Source organism: Kryptolebias marmoratus, linkage group LG15 (assembly GCF_001649575.2).
Source record: "Kryptolebias marmoratus isolate JLee-2015 linkage group LG15, ASM164957v2, whole genome shotgun sequence".
In the NCBI taxonomy this organism is placed as follows: Eukaryota; Metazoa; Chordata; class Actinopteri; order Cyprinodontiformes; family Rivulidae; genus Kryptolebias; species Kryptolebias marmoratus.
The window spans coordinates 30,047,551-30,062,325 of NC_051444.1; the positions used below are offsets into that span (position 1 = coordinate 30,047,551).

General features: G+C 37.4%; 1 protein-coding gene across 1 annotated transcript; it reads left to right on the forward strand.

Moving 5' to 3' along the window:
* Nucleotides 1-5,705: 5,705 nt before the first annotated feature.
* On the forward strand, nt 5,706-10,600 carry il17a/f2 (interleukin 17a/f2). Its single transcript, XM_017427153.2, has 3 exons — nt 5,706-5,762; nt 9,015-9,169; nt 9,252-10,600. The coding sequence occupies exons 1-3, from the start codon at nt 5,727-5,729 to the stop codon at nt 9,499-9,501; spliced, it is 441 nt and encodes a 146-aa protein (XP_017282642.1). The 5' UTR covers nt 5,706-5,726; the 3' UTR covers nt 9,502-10,600.
* The last annotated feature ends 4,175 nt before the right edge of the window (nt 10,601-14,775 follow it).

Consider the following 14,775-nt stretch of genomic DNA (forward strand, 5'->3'; position numbering starts at 1 on the left):
TCTGAATCTTCAATGAAAAGTGGTGTGCTATATGCACACTAATCCTTTATTCATTTTGTTTTAAATTCAAATTTAGAGGTATTTCATTTACAGCAGCAGGTTTTGAATTCACAGTAAGGGCTATTGTGTCACATCCTGTTTGCTGGCACTTCCATTTTTTTGTTTACCAAATCTTTTTTTATTTATTGTATATCTGACTTTGACCGTTTTACATACTGGTACACAAGCACACTTTATACAGTTGTTTTCTACTGCTGCATCGTTTGTCTTTCAACAATTCTTGGCTTTATCAGTGTATTTGGGGTCCACTAGCTCTAACTTGCATTAGCTTAGCATGGCTTCTGGTTCTCGCTCAGCTTTTTCTGTTCTCACTTGCTCTGTGTGTCAGATGTTTAGCCCTTTCTCTGCCTCCTTTCTGTGATAAAAGTACATGTAATAAATGTTTATCATTATTAACCTTTATTTAACCAGGCAAATCCCACTGAGATCTCAAATCTCATTTTGCAGGGATGGGACGTTTAGCTCAACTTTTAGGTTGAGCTCAACCACAATTCCAAAAAAGTTGGGACATGCTATAAAATGTAAATAAAAACAGAATGTAGTTATTTGTAAAGTATAAACTTTTACGTTTAACTGCATGTTGTTGTTCAACTGCTGGGTGTCCAGGTGGTGTCCTGAAAACAACATGGACTACAATAATTAGAGTACATTTTAGGGAAAACCTGGTCTGAAGCGGAAAGTTGGCATCCATCCTACTTTGGGTGGAGCCGCTCTTCTTTCTAGAAGTCTGACTGATTTTGTTAGCCATCCAAATTATTATTACAACCCAGGGTCCAGTCCAGGAAGGAGAGCTGAAGTCCACACAACTCTCTGCTGCTTCTCCTCTGTTACCCTAACCCCTCTTGATACAGTGTCAGCTCAACCACAGCCCAAATTAAATAAACCAAAAATCAGCTAAAGAAAAAAAAATTATGAAACTTTTATGAAAATAAACACTGTTACTTTACCAGATCAAAAATATCTTGTGATAAAATGTGAATAAGTGAACATAAAATCTCTTTCTTTTAAATCTCTTTTAGTTAATGATTTGATAACTGTATATATATATATATATATATATATATATATATATATATGGTACTGTCCATGTTTGTGTTTAGAATTATTTCTATCATTAACCTGTGTCTTTCTTCCCATAGAAACTACACCTGGACCAGGCATTCTGTGTTTTTTGTGTCTTTTTCTTGGTCTCCTGAATCCAGTAGGTTGAGGAAGATGGACCCTCATCTTGGCCTGGTTCTGATTTTGCTAGAGGTTCGTTCTTGTTCAAAGGGAGTTGTTCCTTTTCACTGTAGCCTTTGTACTAATCAGGATGAGGGAATAAGATGAAGTCAGTATTCAGAGCAATCTGCTTGCTACCTTAGTTAGCTAAATTCTACCAATCTGTATTTTGTAATATATTGATTCTGTTTTTTTATACTTGGACTGAAATGACTATTTTTAGTTGTATTGGATTCATGATTTATGATTCATGACTTGTTACCTTTTTGTACATTGCCCTTTGGTGATATTCATTGTGAATTGGCACTTTTTAAATAAACTGAATTGAACGGATCTGAAGGTTTAAGGATGTTGGGGGATGCCATTTCCTGTTCAAGTGTAAAACACTGATTCCAGTAATCAGATTTAAACCTAATGACTTGACAGATAATTTCTCCTCCTCTTTTATCAAAGCAGGTCAGGAAGAAAAGATGCTGAAATCATCTCAGCTCAAACCTGACAGTTGACCACATCAAAGCCAGAACACACCATAACTGTGATGTCACTGCGAGAGATGGAGCCTCTGCAGTCACCTCAGTTCAGATAGATAAAAGCAGATAAAGATAAGATCAAATGAACTTTTCTGATCCTATGTAGACCAAGTAAAATGCCACAACAGCAAAAAGACAGACTGATGTGTAGAAGAGATAGAAAAGGCTGCAATCACTTTGCAGCATCTGCACTGAGTTTCTGATGTTCAGAGCTGACAGGAAGTCAAAAACAGACCGAATTTGTGTCAACAACAGTTTATGTTAATGTAACATTCATGTATTTATTCAGCTGCCTCTACCATTTAAAAGGAAGTGGAGTACAAAACAATTTCACCCAGAATAGGCAGATACCATAACATAAAACTCATTTAAAATGTCTGAACACATTTCTCGACGGAGCTCCAAGTTCATACATTGTTTTACATTTCGTAAAAAATCAGTTTAAACATACACAGATAATAATATCATACTTTAGTAAATCCTTTTTTCTATTTTGCATTATTTCTCACATTTGTACAATCAAATGATACATGAAATCCATCCCAAACAGTTATTATCACACAAATAAACAATTCTGTTTTCCCTTCAACCTCCTGTCATAATCTTTGGAAGTCTGCAGTTAGCTAACCTGAAAACACTTACGGCTGGTCTCAGTCACAATAATTTCCTAACAGCAATGCCTATGCATCATATTAATACACGTTCATCCATCCATCTACCCATTTTCTTTACCTGCTTCTCCTTGACAGGTCGTTGGGAGCTGGTGCCTATCTCCAGCAGTCACTGTGCAAGTCCATCACAGGGTTAATACACATGTGCATTTTAATTTTTGAAATATACCTAAAATATTTCCTAAGCATGGTTTCCAAGAATAACAGAATTTACTGGCCTTCACACTTTACATATTGTACATAGTGGGGTAAATACAGTAATGATTAGATCTCCTGCTTAATTTCAAAGTTTGCCCACTTAAAAGAAAATGAATAGTCTCTATTTTTTCTTTATTTTAGTATCATTCTAATGGAGAGAGAGACAGAACAAAAGCTTGAGCATTTGAAAAAAAACAAAGACACATTGCCTTGATCCATGTTTTTTTGTTTGTTTGTTTTGTTTCTTTCTTTTTGTAAGTGTGTTTATATTTCAACATGTTTCCCTTGTTCTTATAATTTGAGATTCCTTGTGTTCAGTTTGCTTTGTTACTCAGTGTCATTCTTGCCTTCAGTTAATCATTCACACCTGCTCCTCATGTTCATTAGTCTCAGATGTTACCACTTGTTCTCATCCCTCTCTGCCTATTTTAATTCCTGGTTCTCACTCACTTCTCAATCCATCATACTATTTGTTTGCCTGTCGGCTCTCTGTGTGCTCCTTGTTGTTTTGTTGCTTTTTTTTATTTACCCTGCTGCTCTGCCAGCTCTTTAATTTTGTGATTAAATTCCTTATTTTCATTTACTTAGTCCTCATGTCCAAGTTTTTGTCCTTAGGTCATTTTTACCAATCCCTGACATATATAAAAGTTGTGGACTGATTTGCATGTCATTGAGTGAAATAAGTAAATGGACTATACTAATATAGCACCTTTCTAGTCAGCACTTTACAACACAATCTGTGTTGTAAAGTGCATCGCATTCGTACACCCATGGGGCACACATCAGAGGCAACTAGGGGTTTAGTGTCTTACCCAGGGACACTTTAACATGTGGCAGACTGGTGGAATTGAACCTCCAACTATCTCATTGGAGGATGACTGCTCTAACCACTGATCCAGAGCCCCCCATGAATAAATAGCAGATTCTCTACAACCCAGTTAGTATTCTGGCTCCCATGTGTTATGTGCCTCCACGCAGATGACAAGGAATGAGAACACCAGCACCACAGTCAAGCATGAAGGTGGAAACATTGCAAACATGCAAATCAATGTGTAACTTTTATGTAATGTGTTTTTACTGGAATTGTAGTGATATTTTAGTTTACATTTACTGTCAGATGTATGTATGTATTTATGTATGTTTGTATGGTAGATAGATGGATGAATAGGCAGATGGATGGATGGACAGATCGACAAATGGTCTTCATCCAATCTTGGACATACATGTATTAACTTTGGACTTGTCAAAAATTTTAAAAGCTAGAATTGGCTGCACAAGTTTGACTTTATTGTGTATTTTCTCTGATCTTCACACATTTAAAATCAGATTATGAAGACAGCAGATTATGTTGAATCTTCACATCGCCACAGTCTCACATCCTGAGCAGTACATTAGTGACAGCGCAAAGGAAAAATTCCCTTTTCATAGGAAGTAACACCCAGCATAACCAGAACCAGACTCATCTGCCTCATCTGGTTTTTAGAGGACAGGGAAGAGACACAGACAAACACAGAATGACTTGTCCAGGTGTAGTTTCTATAGAAACAAAGGCAATGAAAAACACATGTTAATGAAAGAAATAACTATAAATACAAATAAACATGGAGAGCTGAGCAAGTATAGACAGAATCAGAGTGAGGAAATGTGAACAGCTTGTCCTCCAGCAGTCTATAGAAGCATAGTTCAGGAAACCCAAGCCAACCCTATAACTATAGGATTTATCAAAAAGGAAAGATTAAAACCTAGTCCTAAAAGTAGACAGGGTGTCAGCCTCACAGACAGAAACTGGAAGTTGGTTCCTCAAGAGAGAGGCCTGAGAACTGAAAGCTCTGTCTCCTGTTCTACTTTTAGAAACTCTAGGAACCACAAGTAAACCTGCAGTCTGAGAGTGAAGTTCTCTGTTAGGAAAATATGGAACAATAAGATCTTTAATATAAGATGGAGCTTGGATGTTGAGAGCTTTATATGTTAGAAGTAAGATTTTAAATTCTGTTCTGAGATTGACAGGAAGCCAATGTTGAGAAACTAAAACTGGCTAAATATGATCTCTCCTCCTAACTCTCATCAGAACTCTGGCAGCAGCATTTTGGATCAGAGGTCCATCATTTATTTCAAATGGCGTTCTGTCTCAGAAGCTGCTATCATCAACAGGTTCACCTCAGAGTTATGTCCTTTTTAATTTAAAATGGTACCGTACTAATAATTGTACTGTATCATTTTCTTCATTTGTTGCTACTGGTATTTCAGTGGCTGAACTTGGACAGGTTCTTGCAACGTCTTGTGTCCTTCTGTTTTTTTAACCACCGCTTCAAACCAAACCTTCCCTGAAAGACAATAAAGGTCTGAACTGAAAAAAGAAAAAACATACAGAATAGAAGAGGACACAACAGCAACTCCGTCTGAACACATACATTTATTTATTTTTATTATTTCTTGGCCTTTTATTTTTGCTGCTTTGTCTTTTGTCTTTTATTTATTTATTTATTTCATTTCTTTTGTCCTGTCCTTATAGAGAAGATGGCTGCCCACATGTAACAGAACAGACAGAACAATATTACATAATATTAAATGATATCTCAAGATGTAATCCTAATTGCATGATTTACTTTATTGAATCAAGACTGAATCTAGCATAAGAGCAGGCAGGCTACATAGTTGTAATATTAACCTGTTTTATCCTTTATACCAGTGACTTCTGGTTGGCTGCAACAAATCATTCTTATAAATCTTGTCTGCTGACTTAATTCAGAACAGATGAACGAAGGAGTATTTGTAAAGTTTGGGGGAAATAAAGAGCAGATTCAGGCATTTCTTTTGTTTTACATTTTTTCTGCTTTTCTCTCAGAGATGTTATCAGCGATGAAACTGCTGATGAGACTTTGATTCCTTAGCGTTCAGAGTGGTAGATGAGATAAGAGGAATCTCCCGTATTCAGGTTATCTGACCACAAATCAGATGTAAGGGTCACATAGCTTCATAAATAAAGTTGATCTGAGAGAAGCGAGGCACAGAAGCTGGAGTGGACTACAGCAACGAAGACGACAACATGAAGCTGTTGAAGAACATCATTTGGACTCTGTTGGTGAGTACCAAATCTTTGACATGCTTGTGGTTTCCACATGTCTGATAAAATGAACAGAAATACATCCGTAAAGTCTCATTTTTTTCTCATCACTCTCCAACAGCACCAATGTTTGTTAACGTCGCTCACTTCAGCATGAAATTTTTTATTTTTTTTTAATCAGCTTCCAAAAGATTTCTTATTTTTATACAATATTTAAGCAGGTGATATTATCAACCACTTTAATTTTGATCTCTTCTATGCTGAGTCAGGCTTATATTTTCTTCTGAGTCCATAAAAAGCAGAGAGACTCTGCGGTGATGGTACTTCATTTACCGCTAAAGTTGCCACCCTGACTTGGTGTTTAGTGAGGCAGCAGGCCTTGTGATTTGCCTGCACTGTGGTAAAGCTGGGATAAGAAAAAAATACGTACAGGTTTTAGCTGCTCTTTATTCTTCCTCTTCACGTGTCACAACACTTCCAGAAACTAATGACCTTAACTTCACACCTCCTTCTATATATCACGGCCAATAGTCAGCATCAAGTTATAAACACAACTTTTCACATGCTTAACAAAACTACAACTCAATTATGCCATTAGACATATTAAACATTGACATTAAACATTAACAAAACATAAACATTAAACATTTCAACATAGTAACCAGTTATTTCCTGTTGTCTTCTTCAATACATTCTCTCTGTGTTCAGAGAAAATAAGATATAATTTTGCTTTTCTCTTTACCATATAATGTTAACCAAAACTAAGAAAATGACATTTTCTTTTATACTATAGATTATTAAAGTATAAATCAAACAGTATCCATTTTGTCATGAATTACATTGTTCACCGCGTTAAACTATAACAACTATATTCTTGCTACATTTACTCCATCAGTAGCACTGTACTATTACTTCACAATCACGTTTTCTGATTTTGGCCATAAACCCCATATACACCCATTTTTATAGCGGTAATAATCAGAAAAGCATGTATTACATAACATTACGCTCTTAACAAATCACTTCTTTGGCTTGCTTGTGCTAAACTATTACTTTTAAATAGCTTAAAGGGTCACACAGTGTCAGAGGGTTAACAGCTCGACAGCTTAGGAGACACTTATTTTTCCTGACTCAAAACACACGCACACACACACTTTTATGGCCAACTACTGTTGTTTTTAAATGTGCTATATAAATAAAATTGAAATTGACATTGACAAACTATTCAGTGAGTTACATGTTCAACTTCTGAAATCTAGCTTGCACATTCAAATTAAGGTATATTTCACGCCCGTAGCCAGGATTTTGAGTTTTGAGGTTCTTTTTTTAGGAAAAGTGGACCTTTTTAGCTGGGGATATGCGGGCCGCTTAAATCCAAGGGCAACACCCTGGTGGGGGGCAAAGCATTTTAAGGGTTTTAGAAGGTTAAAAACTGTAATTCTGATGTACACGGTCTTCTGAAAAGTTATCAATAAACTCTTTTAAGTCATGTATAGTTTAGTATCAACATGTTAATATATCAAATACAACACAGAAATTAATTGGACTGCCTAAAATATTTACTCATTACTACAGTACAATCCTGCAGATGCACAGTTTTTGGCATAACATTCTTATTTTTTCTGTCCAAACAATTGCTATTTTGAGCACTTTAAATCTTAGAAACATGATATTTTTTACCTCTAATATCATACATTAAGTTCTAGGACTAAACTAATCAGAAATATATTCCTACACTACTTTAAAGATCTATTAGCACACACGTTTTTCAAACAGATGTAGTTTTGCAAAACTTTTATTTACAACACAAAAGATAGCATATATAATTATACATTATAACAATTCTAGTCTTGTCCACCGTGTCATGTCCCAATCTGGACAAAAAAGAGAGCCCAGCTCCATCCTCCTTGAGTGTTTCTTTGCAGACATCAACCAAGTGTAGTTCTCATACCAGGCCACTAAATAGCGCTTACACACACGTGTGCAGACACCAGTCTCTCCAGCATGTAAACACATCCAAAATGGTGAATACACAGACTATTGTTTGGACCTGAGAATTTTTTATTGTCAAAATTTTAATATGCATCTCAGAGGTTGGTTTCTCTCTGAGTGAAATATAAACTTTATAAATGAACTTAGACACATGATGTGAAAACATTTCAGAAATTAAACTAGCATTCCTTGAAGGAAGGTACATTGCCTTGCATGGCAACATTTTTGAAACAAAGATGTAGTTGGATCTGTTAGAGCTCAGAGTGTGTGTTAAGGATGACTCTCAGCTACTATTTTTTGCTCAATATCTGTAAAAATGACAGAGTTCCAGAGACTTCATTTCACTTTCAAATGATGTTTTGGTGTGGTGACCATCTGGAATGGAGTTGACTTCAGAAGTGAATCAGTTGTAGCTGTACAGTGGATTCAGAAAGTATTCAGGCCTCCTTCACTTTCTACAGTTTTATTATGTTACTGTTATGCTACTAATACTAACTAATGCAGTAATACTAACTAATGCACTAATCTACACACTTAGTATCCCATAATGACAATTGGAAACAGATTTTTGTTCAATAAAAAAGATTTAAAAAAATACAACAAAAAGTTAACACATTTTCATAAGTATTCAGATCTTTTGTAACAAATGTAGCTCAGTGTCTTCTCATTCTTCTTGATCTCTGCTGAGATGTTTCCACACCTTGACTGGAGTCCAGCTGAGGTAACACCTCTCTACAGAAGGCCTTTTAGCAGACAATCAAAGCAAAAAACAAACCATGAGGTCAAAGGAACTGCCAAGAGGATCCTAATGACCTACACCCAATCAAACATCTCTGAACAGACCTGAAAATGGCTCCACTGATGATACCCGTCCAACCAAATGGATCTTTGGATTATTTTTCATAAAATTATCCTCTGATCCAGTTGTGGAAAGCTTGTTGCATCAAACCCAGAAAGACTTAAGGCTGGGACAGCTGTCAAAGGTGCTTCAATTTATGACTGACTAAAGGCTCTTCATACATGTTTCAATTCGCCATTATAGGGAACTGGGGTTAGATTAATTAAATGAGTGTAATAAATACCTGAAATAAATAAATCCTATCAGGAATAAACAAAAGTTTTATTTAGACAAAAATACATTATGAAATAAATAAACAGGACTGTGGCATAATGTAGGTACTATATATATAAAAAAATAAGCCCTTGTATGTTTTAAACTGATAGCGCTGAAAAAGGGTCTGGTTTCTGGTTCATTTCTGTGTCATCTTGACTCCTCAGGTATTCTGCAGTGCAATGTGGCTTACTTCCTCCACAGAGGAACAAGCTCTGTCCTCTGCATGTGACTCCACCTTGATGTTCTCGTCAGAGACCCCAGTCTTGTCTGATTCAAGCTTGAACATTAACCGCAGGTCTCTGTCTCCGTGGAGCTGGAGGTCAGTATTGTTGAACCTCTGGCTCTGGTTCTGTTATATTGTCCTTTTATCATATTTTTGATTCGGAAATTTGTTCATCCAGCTCAACCATGGTGAGGAACCGGATCCCCTCCACCCTGTGGAAGGCCGAGTGCAGCAGCAACTATTGTGGAAGTCCCAATCCAGATCAAACAAACTACTACAACCTGGAATCAAAACCCATATATCAGAACATCCTGGTTCTGAACAGGAAGGAGGGTGAAAGATGCTACACAGCCTCGTTCCAGTCCATACCTGTTGGCTGTACCTGCATCAGGCCCAAGATCAGCACTGATACACAACAGCCTATATAGCTGTACTGGACTTTATTTTATTTGCTAACACATGTTCTTATTTAAAATGTAATTAAACAAGATTATTGTTTCGCAGTAAGGAGATAAAGTAGTTAGCACTGTCACCTCCCAGCAAGAAGATTGCAGGTTTGCCTCCCAGCCTGGGAACTTTCCGTGAGGAGTTTACATGTTCTCCCCGTGCATGCGTGGGTTTTCTCCAGGTACTCTGGTTTCCTCCCACAGACCAAAAGCTTGCATGTTCAGTTAATTGGTAACTCTAAATTGTCCCTATGTGTGAGTGTGGATCGTTTTCTGTCTCATTTGTCTCTATATATCTTTGTGATAGATTTGTGACCCATCACACAGTGACTGCTAGAGGTAGGCACCAGCTCCCCCACAACTCAGAAAGGAAAAAGCGAGTACAAGAAAATAAGTGGATGGAAGATTATTGTTTCATGTTTTTTTTTATAAGAAAAATGTTTAATATTTAATTAAACAAGATATTTTTTAGACTTAATATAGAATCTAGATAAATGTCCCAATGTGTTTTCTATTAAGTTGTAAGTCAATTTACTTTGTAGTTTCTTTAGTGTAAAGAATAAATTTACAACATTTCAAAAATAAATCATGGAGGCAGCATAACATTTACTTTTTAAATTTAAAAGGAGCTTCACAATGGCAGAACTGTCTGAGCAGAGGATGGACAGCAGCATGACTAATATAAACATGACTGTGGCAAAAAGCTCCATTATCCTGTCATGAAACCAAATGTCTGCCCCCACCCTGCTTCAGACTTCACTTTAATGATCGTGGTTTATTATTCCTTGGTAGAATATTTACATGTTATATATTGATGTCTACATAACAATAACTTGTGAGGAAACAAAAAAGTTTCTGTCAGTAGCTGTGAAATCTGATGATTTCATTACTTTAAAATTGTATGTGTTAACAAGTTCATCTATGTACATGCCTCCCCCTGGAACGGAGATGAGTCGATCTGTATTACTGGGTGCACTAAAACATTTGATCAAGGTACAGAATATTTCTGAGCATACTCTGTGAGGGCTAGTCTGTGATATAGTAAAGAAAAAAAGAAAATTTTAAAAAGAAAGCTTGTGAATAAGCCTTACCACTGTCCAGTTGATGTTAAGAGTTAAGTGTTTAAGTGAAATTGCTATTTCTTATGACAGCTTCCCATTACAGATATTGTTACATGGGATATTACAGTGTCACATGTTATAAACCACATGATCAAATGGATGTAACACAGTAAGAACCACAGTTTAAACCTTAACTCACTAAGATAATCAAACAAATTCGAGGCAGGAGTGGACTCTCAAGACAGCCTTGTTTTACTTGAGGAGCTTCAAAGTGCCTCTCCCAGTATGACCAAATAAATGTTCAGCAGGGCTAAAAGTTCTGGTTACCTGAGGTACCTCTCTAATTGGAAAAAGTAACAGAATCCCCTCATCCCAGGCCCTCTCAAATTCCAGGTAATAAGCCTGCAGCATGGTTTTGAGAGTTTGACAGAATCTCTCTAATGCACCTTGAGATTCAGAATTGTAGGCTGAAGAGGTACGATGCTGGATGGACAACTGTTGGAGAACCTGGGAAAAGGTGTGGCTCATAAAGTTTGAGCCCTGATTCGACTGAACAGTTTTTGGAAAGCCAAACACTGTGCAAAACTTGAATAAAGCTTTAGAAATGGTTGATGCTGTAACTGTTTCCAAAGGAATGGCTTTAGGGAATCTGATTGTTGTTGGTATGGTTGTCAGAAGGTATTGCTTTTCTGACTTACGTTGTGAAAGTGGTCCAACACAGTCAATTAGAACATGTTCAAATGGCTCCCAAATGGCAGGAATAGGATAAAGTGGAGCTACTGAAAGCTTCTAAAATTGATTTGCCAACCACTTGACACACATGACACAATCTACAGTACTGGGATACATCTGACCTAACACCAGTCCAGTAGAAGTGTCTCACCACACGATCCCAAGTTTTCTTAACCCCAAGATGACCAGAAAGACAGTAGTCATGAGCCAAACACAGTATCTCACTTCTAAAACATGATGGAACCACAATCTGAAACACTCTATTCCAGTCATTTTCACTTGACATGTTAAGAGAAGTCCACTTCCTCATAAATACTCCATTACTGAGGAAAATAACTACCAGTCTTTTCAGTAATAGCATCCTCTGACTCAACCTCTTCACACAGAGCAAACAAGGTAGAATCAGCCCTTTGATCTAAGACTAGCTGATTATGTGTGAGCATGTTTTTACCAAATGCAGTCAAATCAAAATTACCTCCTGCCATAAATGTGTCTGAAAGGTTAATTTCACAGGACTTTGGTGACTGTAACTTGGCTTTCGCTTTTCTGGCTATAGCATAGATAACAAGAGCAGAAAAATTAATATCTGGGTATGTTTGCTCCAAGTTATCAGAAACATAAGGAAACTGAGGTTTAGATGTTCTGTCTGGAGTAGCATGAACTCCACTTCCAGCTAGATCCTTCCCAAGAAGCAATGGCACACTATCAGTTTGAAGTTCTAAAAAAACACCTTCACTTGAAACTAAGTCTAGGTTAGGTTAAGTCTAGTTTCTAAATTAACTTTCTGCAAAGGTATATTCTGAAATCTCACACCAAACCCCTTCACTAAAGCATAGGAACCAAGAAAAGATTCTTCGTTAAATGGAAGTGCATCCTGAAGTATCACCGACTGGAAAGCTCCAGTATTTAACTATACTTTAATAAGGCAACTATTCCTAAGATCTGAGACTAGAAACACTGAACCATCAGTTAAAAAGGATGAAGAACCAGCTAGCTCTTTTTCTGAAACACCACCACCTAGTGGTATTAGGTGGTTGTCTTTGAAAAACTTGACAAAAGCATTTGGTTAAGCAGACCCTTTTCTTCTCTTCAGAGCAAGACATTTGGCACTTACATGTCCAGGTTTCATATAGATTTTCTTGATGGCTGCAACTTGTAGAGCAAGCCTCTCTAATGGGAGGTTTGTTCTCCAAAACTGGTTTTATGAGTGCGGACAAACTCATCTACAAGAATGGCTGTTTTATATAATGTTTTCACTTCACAATCATTTATGGTGACTATATTCACATCCTCGTCAATGTTTTATGCCTTTATTGCTGTTATAAATTCTTCATGATCAATATAAATTATACTTCTTGACAAAAAACTTATTTAATGTGAAATCCAGTTTCTACAGAGTAATACAGATTAAATAAAAATAAATATGGTAAAATTAAGTGATTACAAAAAATATGAATTCCCTTTAAATTGACTGTTCTTATTTAATTCAGAGATATTGTGACAGGTGATGTTGCAGATATCACCACAGATATTTTTTCCAGGTGACATCACAGATATTGTTATAGATGTTACAGATAATGATACAGGTGACTTTACAGAAAATGTACAGATAAGGTTACCAATATTGTTACAGCTGGTGTTGTGTCCTGAGGTCTGCACTAAATACATTTGTGTATGTTCTTTTACTTCTTATTGCTGGATGGCTCTGCTGTGCTCCATCACTGCCTCCACAGTCCAGCTGAATGCCCACCACCTGGTGTCCCTCAACCTTATGCTGCCACCCCATCAGACCATGGCGTAAAAGAGGACACTGATTTATAGGTGTTTTGTACCTGCTTCATAGTGGGTCTAACATGCCTTATAGCTGTTTCACAGTGAAATTAACAACAGAAATAAAGGCACTGTTAAGACGAACAGTGGACTTAATTAACTTTACAACCAACATAAGGTACTTATTTCTGCTACACAGTAGTCCTTATACTCCTCATAGTGTCCTTATAACCACTCCATAGTTGGACTAACATGCCCCATACCCTCATAGGGTTCTTATAACTGCTCTATAACGGGACTAACAGTCCTTATTAAATCTCAATGGTTCCTATTAACTGTTTCATAATGGGACTATAAATCCCATTAACCCTCATAAGGTCCTTTTAACTGTCCTGTATTTCAAGTAACAGTCCTTTGAACCTTCACTGTTTCATTACAACCTCTCCATTGAGGAAGCCACAGTCTTTATAATCCTCAAAAGATCCTTAAATCTGATCCAGGGTGGCAGTAACACTGTTTATAATCCTCATAGGGTCCTTCAACTTGGTACATACTGGAATGAGCAGCCCTTAAATCCCTCAGTCTTTTTACCAGCTTCCACATGGCGTTTTTAATAACTGCTCCATAGTGGGAGTAAAGCTGGATTCATACTCCACGAGAAGTGAATAAAACTTTGCATGGACATCTTATACTTCATGAGAAACTGTGGAGCAGAACTCCTGGGAAACTCCTTCCTCCTCCCACAGCACCAGAAAGGATTTCTTCCCTTCAGTTTTTTTTCCTCTGTACCTGTACAGATTTTTGCTTCCCTTACCACATTTTTTTTAAACAGACTAAGACAGTAAATGCTGTTTGAAATTTGTCACAAAGAGCCTTCCACCAATTTGGACAAATGCTGCATAATAATGAGCGTGCAAAGGGAATATTTCCCTACACTGCCTGGCCGAGGCAAACTCAGTCCCAGCCAGCACAGCTGTGGAGAGCTGCCTGTGTCTCCATGTGATCTCCTAACTGTGATATTTTCTTCCACAAGTTCTTCATCATTTGACTAGCTTTATACGTTTTGCAGGTACAGTTGTAAAGATGACTGTATTATCTAACAATTTTGGCTAGCTGCTTCTCAGCAAAGCAGTTGATCAGGCCCGAAACCTGGGTGTAGTAATGGACTCAGACCTGAACCTTGAGGGACACATAAAAACAGTTACAAAATTGGCTTTCTACCACCGGAAGAACATCTCCAGAATTAAAGGACTAATTTCAAAACAAGACCTAGAGAAAATTATGCACGTTCATCTTTAGTTGTCCCGATTACTGCAACAGTGTCTTCACAGGTCTGCCAAAAATGACAAGAACGCGGGGTAATATGTCCAGAGAGAGCGAGACCAAAACCAGACACGGAGACAGCAGCTGAAGGTAAGTGTGTTTATTTACAATGTGGTGACTATGTACAGTGCGTGCGTCGTGGTAGGATCTGGAAAGCAAGAGGAACAGGGTGAGTCTCGGGTACCAATCCTACTGTCAGCTGAGCACTGCATGAATAACTTAATTGTGGTTCTTTTGGTCTTACAGGTCCAGGTGGAGTCCAGCGGCGAGGAGGAGGTGAAGGAAGCGTTCAGGTGATCCAGAATTCGACTAGCCAGTAATCCCGTCCAGGTGAGTATCCAGGTGTTCCAGGTAAGTATCCGTGAGTCCA

Bases quoted from the DNA above. Each gene is read 5' to 3' on its own strand.
- il17a/f2 (XM_017427153.2), top strand. From the start codon at position 5,727: ATGAAGCTGTTGAAGAACATCATTTGGACTCTGTTG. The intron at 5,763-9,014 runs GTGAGTACCAAA...TTGACTCCTCAG, and splicing joins ACATCATTTGGACTCTGTTG to GTATTCTGCAGTGCAATGTG. The intron at 9,170-9,251 runs GTCAGTATTGTT...TTGTTCATCCAG, and splicing joins CTGTCTCCGTGGAGCTGGAG to CTCAACCATGGTGAGGAACC.